The sequence below is a fragment of the Mucor mucedo genome (genome assembly GCF_025094135.1).
Source record: "Mucor mucedo strain NRRL 3635 chromosome Unknown EV154scaffold_84, whole genome shotgun sequence".
Taxonomy (NCBI): Eukaryota; Fungi; Mucoromycota; class Mucoromycetes; order Mucorales; family Mucoraceae; genus Mucor; species Mucor mucedo.
This window is the reverse complement of record NW_026252368.1, coordinates 113765-124260: the sequence shown is the minus strand read 5'-3', so window position 1 is coordinate 124260 and position 10496 is coordinate 113765. Positions and strand designations below refer to the sequence as shown.

The window sequence follows — 10496 nt, the reverse complement described above, 5'->3', positions numbered from 1 at the left end:
GTTTATCAGCTTACAAAATAATCTCGTTCACACACTATTTTTCCCTTTTACTTTTCCTTTAACATACTTCTCTTTTTTTTTCTTTTTTTTTTGAATGAGTGAAAGTTAAAAGGTCAGTTTAAAATAACTTTTATTGTTCTCAAAAAAACACTAAACTATTAGTTCCTTTTTTTTAAAAAGATACATTGTAATTCTTGCGATCACAAAATTCAAAAGAAAAAAATGTATTTAAGCAGGGAAAAGGGTCCACCATTTGATATTATTGGATACCCGAGGCAGGGGGTGCAGATAGACTGGCTCTTAACAGCGGCCTGGACTGTCCGGTTTTAATTGAAAAACATACCCTCTGAACATGGTGAATACAATATCACGGAAATCACTGACACCTTAAAAAAAGTGAGTTTATAATAGGGCCAAATATATATGTGGATTTCTAGCTGACCTTTTTATGTACATATGTATAAAGAAAGTGGATTCTCAAACACTAATCAAGGCACGGTCAAGGCTGGACTCCATTAAGCCGGTAAACACCCGCACTCGCTACGTAAAAAAAATTTACGATCACATGTATGTATTACAATTTTTTTTGTTTGTTTGTTTGTTTGTAAACAATGGATAACAAACTGACTCTTCTATATAGTCTCTGTATGCATATTGATAAGCCCCATCTTTTTAGCAAGGCATCAAGGAAGGAATATTCAGAGTTTGATTATCAGATTAAGTTCTGGGGCGTGATTTTTGAAGCCTTTTTTTATAATGACGACTACATGCTGCATTGGTATGTGTATATATGTATATACTACTATTTTTTTGTCAGACTAAAGTATTAAAATTTTCTGTAGGGGTGACACTGTATCAAAGCCATGCAAAAGAAACAACTTACGTTTTAAGGCTGATTTACGTATCGTCGTAATGTCTAAGGATGAAGATGTTGTTGATGGCACAACCGCTGAAGTTGCAAAGAAGGCACAACCTTTTTATTTTAATAGTCTATAGTCAGGGTCTTCAGTCCGAGGATTTTCTGTTGGATAGACGTGGTTAACAGCAATTCGTTGTTTCGTTGTAAATATAAATGATATTGTGGCCAGACGCCAAGTTGTATTCGAGGATTTACTATTTTTGATGGCACAATAGCCTCACCAAAGAAGTTGTTTATGGACAAGCTCAAATCTGTACTTGGTACCAAGTGTCATGTGAACAATTTCCTCTCCTCGGTTCCCTTTATACCAGCAAAAGACATTAAGAATGTAGTGTTCCCTATCGTACAGATTATGGGTTTCGATGTCCATATCTACTCCCTCCAATTGGTCAACAGGAGTTTATACGTATTGCAAGATCTTGATTCTTTCTCGTTTCCGACAAATTACACGTCACTTAAGCACGGTTTAGCTAAAGTTATCAACGGTCTATCATGCATTGAAGTAAGATTTAATTATTACATCTTTCGATTTGTGTAATAATATTTTTTCTGTTATAGTCATTGCTAGTGTTCGGATTTTCCGGGCTTGTACCGATCTTGCGCCAGTCCGAACAAAGCTCGAGTCAAGTTTTTGTACTCGAGCATACGCCACCTTTTTTGGATTCGAGCAATCTTCGACTGGAACATCATCGAAGCTTACTCGAGAGTTTCGATTTTTATTCCGAACACTAGTCATTGCTCATTGAACTCAAGACTGTGTACGAAACATACCAGGTGGACGATGACGATGACTTGCCAAGAATACTCAGTGGCGCCAGCAAAAATAGGAAGACCCCGATCAACTGCTGGACCACTGATTTCATTTGGAATGAGAAAGACGATGGCGATTTGGAAGAATTTCCATCGTTTTTTTGGCTGAGGAGTATGAAAATGTAAGGTTCTAATTGCCTTAATGGACCAATTTTTTTTTTTTTTTTTGCTTGAGAACACCCTATCTACATGGAAGATAATTAATACCACAAAACAATAAAACTACATTTTCTACAACTCGTCGCAAATCATGCAACCACATTTATTGATTATAATGAAACCAAGCTAGACAGATTATATGTTCTGCTTTTCTTGAAGACCCTTTTTTCTACTTTTTTTTTATTTTTTAAAAAAAAAATAACTTATTTTAGAACATGTTGAAACACAGGGGAAGAATTTATGTAGTTCTGACCGTCCATATATTCAACCTTTTCTTTAGGGAAGATGAGAATCCGAAAACCAAATGCTCGAATCAACAACTTTTCGATATCAGAGCAAGTAATCTGCATTGCATAGGTTTCCTTGTCCTTTAAACAAACTTCAAACTCTTCCTGACCTGATAGACTTTCCAACTTGTGTTGATCATACAGGCAATAGTAGAGTGGTTTTTGTGATACCTTTGTAATCTTGATCACCATCCTCGAGTACTTTTTAACTGGCAATTTTTTTCTGGATAAGAACAAACAACCAAACACAGTGAATGGCATTTCCACATGAGGTGCCAATTCATCACTTCTCTTAGGAAAACCGCACTCGTCAATGGCCATCCATTCCAATCGGGAGGGTAATCGACGAGATAGTTTGGACAGAAAATTCCACCGATGAATAATATTACAAAATTGAAAGTGAAGAAATTTTAAAGACGGTGGCCCCTCCTTGTCACCATCATCACAAAACACCAAGTCTGCCCCCGTAATTACTAATGCTTCTAGAACTGGACAGTGCATAAAGATATGATTGATAAAATATCCAAAACGTTTTTTACCATAACCTGCCATGTGATTAGGAGCGACAGGACGACTGAACACCATATTCAGATCTATCGTTAAATGTTCCAATTGAAAGCCAATTTGCTCGATCAATGACTCATGCGGTAAATGGATACGGCGTTCTCTTGGAGTATAGCTTACAGAAGTTTCATGTATGTCATATAAATAATAATCCATGTCACGGACGATCTTGGGATGTATATCTAAAATAGGAAACCCTTCATTGTCACTTTGGGGATTAGCTTTGTTGTAATTTACCTTAATTTCTTTACAGAACCCGGTGCTACTTGATATCTCTCTCAAAACTTGATCAAAGGAAGAAATAACTAAGCCTGTACCATAAAACAGGTTGATATTGTCCATATAGGTCAAGAATTGAACCCATACCTCTGTAGGGATCATCCGACTTAGATCATGATATTGATGATTTGGGGTTGTCTTCCGGTCTGTATACATCAACCATGATTCAAGTTGCGGAAATAGCTTCATCAGAAGACGCATGATATAAGGGCTGGCAGTAGCCACACTTGTGTCGATCACCAATTTAACAAGATGGGAGACTGGCTGTACATGGGTTGTATCTATCACCTTCATTTGATCCTCTCCAAACGGGTTATACCCGGTATTACGTGCAATGTTCAAGCTGGTTAAGTTTGGACATCTTGAGACAATTGTGGCTATTTCAGACATTTGGGAGAGGCCAGAGACGCGGAGTTTGAGGTGTGATAAATTTTTAAAGTCTTCTAATGGAGTGGTTATGCGGTAGGGTTGTATACACCAATCGGGTAAAATCATGCTTTTGAGCGTTTTCTTAAGGGCCCAAACAGCATATTGGTATGTTCTTGCATCCTGTTCCGATTCTACAGAAAATTCGGGTATCTCAAGCAATTGCGTTGGTCTGTTAGAAGAAGAATAAAGTTCAAGCAAGAGTCTGGCAAAGAATGATCCCTTTTGTGGTTTGGCATGGAAATGTTGTAGGTTGGGCAATATGTTTAAAATGAGACCTAAATCCTCTTCTAATTTCACACTCGTGATCTCGGAAGGCGCTACAAACAAATGTACTAACTGATTCATGCCTGTGCTGTAACGGCTCATGCAGGTTAAGAATGTGTCGTGTTGTTTGATAGACAGAAGGGTCACGTCCCTGTATAACAACGTTTGAGCAATGCGATACCAGTTCTTACACACAAGGAGCTGCTGAGAAACCCCACTTTGAAGTTCAAGTCTGTCAAGGTAACAAAGCTCGATGATCTCGATCAAAAGTTCCGCTGGTAATTGACTCCAGTTTGACATGAAAATTTCTTTAAAGAGTCAAAGCCGAAAAAAAAATTAGCCCTGATGTTTTGGAGATTTTTTTTTTTAATTTTTTTGGCAAGGACAGCTTTCAACTGGCAATAAAGAAAACTTTTATTTAAGAGCACACTGCTGGGGCTTTAAGAAGAAAACTCTTGTAATTCGCAGGCATTCTAATCCAAAATTTGGAAAACTGGATGAGGTGCCAAGTGGTTAAACGTCCTCAACGTTTAATTTAAGCCCTGAGATTCAATATTTCAGCATAACCAGGACTTGGGACCTCATCCATTTTTTAAAAATCGTCAAGACTTTTTGTAAAAAAAACTGTTACTATTCTCATTTTATTTTTTTACAGTGCTATCGTAGTTTTTTATGGCGTCCTAAAGCTCCTTAACACTCTTCCCTTCATAATCAGTGAAAACACTTGTGTTTTTTTAAAAAAAAACCAATGCATTCCTTTAACACTATCCAGCACCTAGGAATCAGTTCATTTAATTGTTTGGATACCAGCTGACACCTTCTGTAATTATCTTATAGAAGTATCATATGAATATTAATTTAGTATATCAAGTCGCGGAAGTAGCTTTTTATGAGAATATACATGATATGATTGATGAAGGACGCACTTTCTACGATATTAATTTGATGGCTATGAGATAATGGTTGGATAGGTGTTGTATCTACTGCGTTATATTGATCCCTCTCAAATGTAGTATACCTGGTACCTTGTGTAATGTGCAAAGAGGTTAAGCTACAGGAGGACATCTTAAAAAGAACGCATTTGTATTAAACCCATTTGGGCAGATCCAAATACACTGATTTTGAAGGTATATAAGTTTTTAAATCTCTGTAGTAGGGCTAATATGCTGTATAGATAAAGATATGAAGATAATAATCAGGGAAAGCCATACTTATAAAAAAGGACTTTGCACAAGTAATTAGTTTTTGGGTTGATTTTATTGGTTGAAAAATGAGCCCTATGACGTCAGTTTATAAATTTATATAAATACCGGCGGTTTTTTTCTTGTTTTTCTCGGGTTTGCTACATGTAGAAAAACTTTGAATTCATGATGAATTACCAACCAGTTTAAAATTAACCGGTATGCTTCTCAAAATACGTTAAAACATAGTAGTATAGATTTTAGCAAGTTTTTCTCATGAGTATTTGTGTAAAATAACGAATTCGCACTACCTTGTAGCAGCAACTTCTCTAATACACCAAGAGACTGTAAAGCCTCTGATTTTGACTGAATAAAAACCAGAATAAACTGAAACAGTTCACACATCTAAAAAAAAAGATTTAAAAAGAAGTGAATTACTTCAGTACTTAATCGTTTAATACGTCCAAATGAAGAGGGAAGAAGACTAGGTCATGTTTCCACCAATCATGTTCAGTTCTGTTGTATATATTGAGTATAATATTATATGAGTCGAGAGTGCTGTAAACAATTGTAGTACATAAAGTTTATTTTAATTTTATTTCTTAAAGTTCCGTATTCTTTTTAAACGTATTTTTAGAATCACATGATGGTTTACACATACCTCTTTACGTTGACTGACATGCCATATTGTCTAAACTTCATAGGATAATCGATTTTTGTTTTCCATAAAATATGGTGCACTATCATTACAAGCTACTACTGACAACTACCAAGTTCCGATGTGCTTAGGGGTGGGGGGTTGCATATGTTTCTATTTTAAGTAAAGGCCCAAACATTTTAGATGATTGAAATCATTCTGACATAATCTCTTGTTTATCAGCTTACAAAATAATCTCGTTCACACACTTTTTTAACTAAAACATCCTGACATAAGCCAGTTCTCGTTAATCAGCCTATAAATACGAATCGTTCACCCACTTTTTTTTCCCTTTTGCTTTTCCTTTAACATATTTCTTAGCCACTCGACGTAGTTGGTTGTGTTGCGGTTGGAGCTTGTACAAGGCGTGAAGCTGACGTTTTTGACTTATGGACAAAGCGAAATGCACTCTTTCGTCTCACAATTGGTGCCGTATCCTCTATATTCGAGACTTTATCTTGCAACAGTAAAAAAAGCATGGTCCGGGATGCAAGTGGATAAATACTTTTCTTAGTGAGTATCATTCAAGACTTGAGTCCATGGTATCGCAATAACATATTTATTTTCTTTTAGTCTATCTCAGAATTTCATTCTTGATTTGTCAAATGAGTCCGAGAACTCACAGATGAGGTATTTTGGCGCTGAGACCGCCAATTTAATCAAGGAAAAATATGCCAGGCCATCAATTGAACATATGGAATACAATATAACGGAGATCACTGACATCTTGAAAAAAGTGAGTTTATAATAGGACCAAATATATATGTAGATTTCTAGCTGACCTTTTTATGTACATATGTATAAAGAAAGTTGATTCTCAAACATTAATCAAGACAAGGTTAAGGCTGGATTCCATTAAGCCGGAAAACACCCGGAAAAAAAAAAAGGTGTTTTGGCAGGGAAAAGGGTCCAACATTTAATGTAATTGGATACAGAGATCAGAATTTATAATTAACACAGTACAAAATTTACATTCTTGAAAAGACCGTAAACGTGGAGATAACTTTTACTTAGAAAAGTATGCCTACAAGTGGTTGTGGCGACCTGTGCTTTTGTTTGTTTAAATGCTGATTTTCGTAATTTAAGGCTGGTTTTCAAAATCTTACACACTGTCGTTATGTAATGAAAATATATGATCACATGTATGTATTACAATTTTTTTTTTTTTGTTTGTTTGTAAACAATGGATAACAAACTGACTCTTCTATATAGTCTCTGTATGCATATTGATAAGCCCCATCTTTTTAGCAAGGCATCAAGGAAGGAATATTCAGAGTTTGATTCACACCGACTGATGTTTCTGAATTTTAAAAAATCAAATATGGATTAAGGTTTGGTGCAGAAAACCTTCTAAATTAAGAATAGGCCAGTTTTTAAGCAGCCGACTGCAAACATTTACTTTTTTTTTATTTCTGTTTACATTATACAAAAAAAGAATACATACATATTTTTATGTGAAAATGTATTTTAAAAAATAGCGTGTTTTATTATTGTAATAAGAGAGAAATCAATAAAATGGGAAAAAAACAGATAACAGATATATCTATGTATATTTGCTTGTAATGGAGTAATGATTGCAGGATTTGAAGAAAAACAGCAGATAGAAGGATGTTCACAAGGAATATCTTACCTGTAATTATAATCATAAATTAGAATTAATAATAAAAAAAGCGAAAGAGGACATACCTTTATATATATTTATGAACAATAGACCTATGCTTACGCCAATAGACCACTAAAGAATGATAAATGTTATTATTTTTTTATAAGGCGTATACTTTAAGACTTACAGTATATATAGTCTCATTATCTTAAAAATAGGATCAACGATGGAATGGTGCATAAACCTTGACTGATAGCCTTGTTAAGGGTACGTTATCATGCTATATATTAAACATTGAGTGTTGGATAATGGTCTATCTATAATTTATACCTAGCTTTCGTTTAAAAAGTGTTGAAGAAAAAGAAAAAAGAAAGAAGAAAATTCAACTATTTCAATGGAAGCCTATTTTGGTGGTTACAAAAACCAAGTGCCTTCTGAAACATAAATAAAAAAAAACTGTAAATAAGAAATTATTGGATTATCACAATTGTTGTTGTTTGCAGTTTGTAACTACAACTTTATTTTTTATTTGACCATCAAGTATTGGCTGAACTTTGAACTTAATTTTTTTGATTCAAAAAACCTTCCAAATATGGATTTTTCTTAGTTGGTGTGTTATCAGATTAAGTTCTGGGGCGTGATTTTTGAAGCCTTTTTTTATAATGACGACTACATGCTGCATTGGTATGTGTATATATGTATATACTACTATTTTTTTGTCAGACTAAAGTATTAAAATTTTCTGTAGGGGTGACACTGTATCAAAGCCATGCAAAAGAAACAACTTACGTTTTAAGGCTGATTTACGTATCGTCGTAATGTCTAAGGATGAAGATGTTGTTGATGGTAGAACCGCCGAAGTTGCAAAGAAGGCCTCACCAAAGAAGTTGTTTATGGACAAGCTCAAATCTGTACTTGGTACCAAGTGTCATGTGAACAATTTCCTCTCCTCGGTTCCCTTTATTCCAGCAAAAGACATTAAGAATGTAGTGTTCCCTATCGTACAGATTATGGGTTTCGATGTCCATATCTACTCCCTCCAATTGGTCAACAGGGGTTTATACCTATTGCAAGATCTTGATTCTTTCTCGTGTCCGACAAATTACACGTCACTTAAGCACGGTTTAGCTAAAGTTATCAACGGTCTATCATGCATTGAAGTAAGATTTAATTATTACATCTTTCGATTTGTGTAATAATATTTTTTCTGTTATAGTCATTGCTAGTGTTCGGATTTTCCGAACTTGCACTGATCTTGCACCGATCTTGCGCCAGTTCGAACAAAGCTCGAGTCAAGTTTCTGTACTCGAGCATGCGCCACCTTTTGTCGATTCGAGCAATCTTCGACTGGAACACGATCGAAGCTCACTCGAAAGCTTTGATCTTTATTCCGAACACTATTCATTCATCATTGAACTCAAGACAATGTATGGAACGTATCAAATGGATCATGAGGACGACATGGCAAGGATTCTCAGTGGTACTAGTAAGAACAAGAGAACTCCTATCAGCTCTTGGACCACGGATATAATTTGGAATGACCAAGAAAATGAAGATTTCGAGGATTCCGAATCTGATGAGATTAACGATGCATGAATCTCGCGTCACCACCACATCATCACTACCACTCATTTGTCTAAATTTAAAAAATCTACACTCACTCTAAATAAACATTTTAATTGGCTAGCTTATAGGACATTAGAGTTATTGTTTGTTTTTTTTAGGGAGAGAGAGAGAGGCAAAGTTGAATATCATGTTCAGATCAATTTGTTGCACAGTGTGAAATAAACTTGATATTAATAACAACATTATTGATCTTTTAAGGGAGGGAATATGATATTTCTTATTTTGTATTTGAGTGTCTCAGTCAATTCTAGTAGAATTTATTCGACACTTGTATTAATTCAAGGGAGCAATAAATAAAGCCTTTCAAGCAAAATGAAAAACCAGTGCCCAAAATAAAACGCTCCGGTGTGCAAAGTAAATGTTTTTAATGCGTGCTTGATTAGACTAGAAGGGGCTCTTCTTTTACGATTATCATAATCGATCTTTTTTTTTTTTTTTTTTTTTTTTTTTGCAACTTGCGGGTTCCTTGAGTTCCATTGATACAACTAATTTCGCAGTAATTTCCCCTAAAACCGTATGCAATACATCTTTAGTCGAAGGCGTAGCCGCAATGACTGGTGTGCCCTTCTCTGATTATCTTTGGTGCTTGATGTGGTTACTGAGCAATACAATAATGTCTGATATTGGTCGAAGTCTCTAAGTGAAATGGCTTACATCTTATTTTATAACACTCAGAGAATACCTTTCAATGATATCAGACTTTATCAACTATATCCCTGATACATCCATTGAGGAGGTTGATGATGATAGTTTTTCAGATGAAATGGATATAGAGTACCCTGCAAAATAATATGGTGAATTAACTAATCATGTTGGCGAATGCATTTACTACTATTATTAATGACAATGATAATGCTAACAACAAAGTAATTATGAAAGACTCATTAGCTATGATGTTTGAGATATGGAAGTATAGAGAAAAAGAATAAAAGGAAGTAATAAGAAATGAGTCTGCATTAATCCTTTATTAAGGTTGTAAAGAGAAAGTCATCGCAAAAGGGAGAACGCTTTTTATATTAAACATCTGGGAGATTGAATCTGAAAAGGAATGAGGATTTATGCCGGATTACTTTTCCACGCCTGTGTGTCTCATCTGTATATACCCTGAGGAATCACTCTCGCATGGGATAAACAGAACAAAAAAGGAGTTTACATTGTGATGGATAATTACAGGATTCGCCACTCTGATTTTGTATAAAAGTGATTAACAAACGCAGTTATAAGCCTCTTTTCCTCGCCATTTCTTAATCCTATTAAGGAGTGTTGCGCAAAAGTAAAGAAAAAAACTAGAAGACATCAATTGAGTAAGGTAGATCAGCTTACACCCAGAATTGCTGCTGCATGCGCTACTGTTACTGCTGAAGATTGTCAAGGCTGGATTAGACATTCAAAAACATCTTTGGACAGATGTTTATCAAAAGAACATTTGCTATGTTAAGACTAAATATATCTGTAAAGAAGCTTTACATAAGCATAATAAATGTCTTGAAATTTACACACATTCGGTAGAATAATTAAGAACCAATGAAATGCATTTGACGTTTTGCGAGAACTGAACCCCCAAATAAAAAACGTTTATTTTTAGAAATCCAAGCCAATGGAGATGTTACTGGTTTTGCAACTTCATTATGAGTAATAATAACATGGAGTGCGTTGATATTATAACACATCAAAAGGA

General features: G+C 35.0%; 3 protein-coding genes across 3 annotated transcripts; 2 read left to right on the top strand and 1 right to left on the bottom strand.

Moving 5' to 3' along the window:
- Positions 1-611: 611 nt before the first annotated feature.
- Positions 612-1895, top strand: EV154DRAFT_604744 (uncharacterized protein; the record flags this gene model as incomplete). The annotated part of the gene is made up of 4 exons (XM_051607428.1): positions 612-778; positions 843-988; positions 1135-1421; positions 1478-1895. The coding sequence occupies 4 exons, from the start codon at positions 612-614 to the stop codon at positions 1649-1651; spliced, it is 774 nt and encodes a 257-aa protein (XP_051454973.1). The 3' UTR covers positions 1652-1895.
- Positions 1896-2091: 196 nt separating this feature from the next.
- On the bottom strand, positions 2092-4198 carry EV154DRAFT_604743 (uncharacterized protein; the record flags this gene model as incomplete). Its single annotated transcript, XM_051607427.1, has 1 exon — positions 2092-4198. Exon 1 carries the CDS (start codon positions 4009-4011, stop codon positions 2092-2094), a length of 1920 nt encoding a protein of 639 aa, XP_051454972.1. The 5' UTR covers positions 4012-4198.
- Positions 4199-7148: 2950 nt separating this feature from the next.
- Positions 7149-8788, top strand: EV154DRAFT_553773 (uncharacterized protein; the record flags this gene model as incomplete). The annotated part of the gene is made up of 4 exons (XM_051605149.1): positions 7149-7619; positions 7800-7876; positions 7941-8352; positions 8615-8788. The coding sequence occupies exons 1-4, from the start codon at positions 7587-7589 to the stop codon at positions 8786-8788; spliced, it is 696 nt and encodes a 231-aa protein (XP_051454971.1). The 5' UTR covers positions 7149-7586.
- Positions 8789-10496: the final 1708 nt, after the last annotated feature.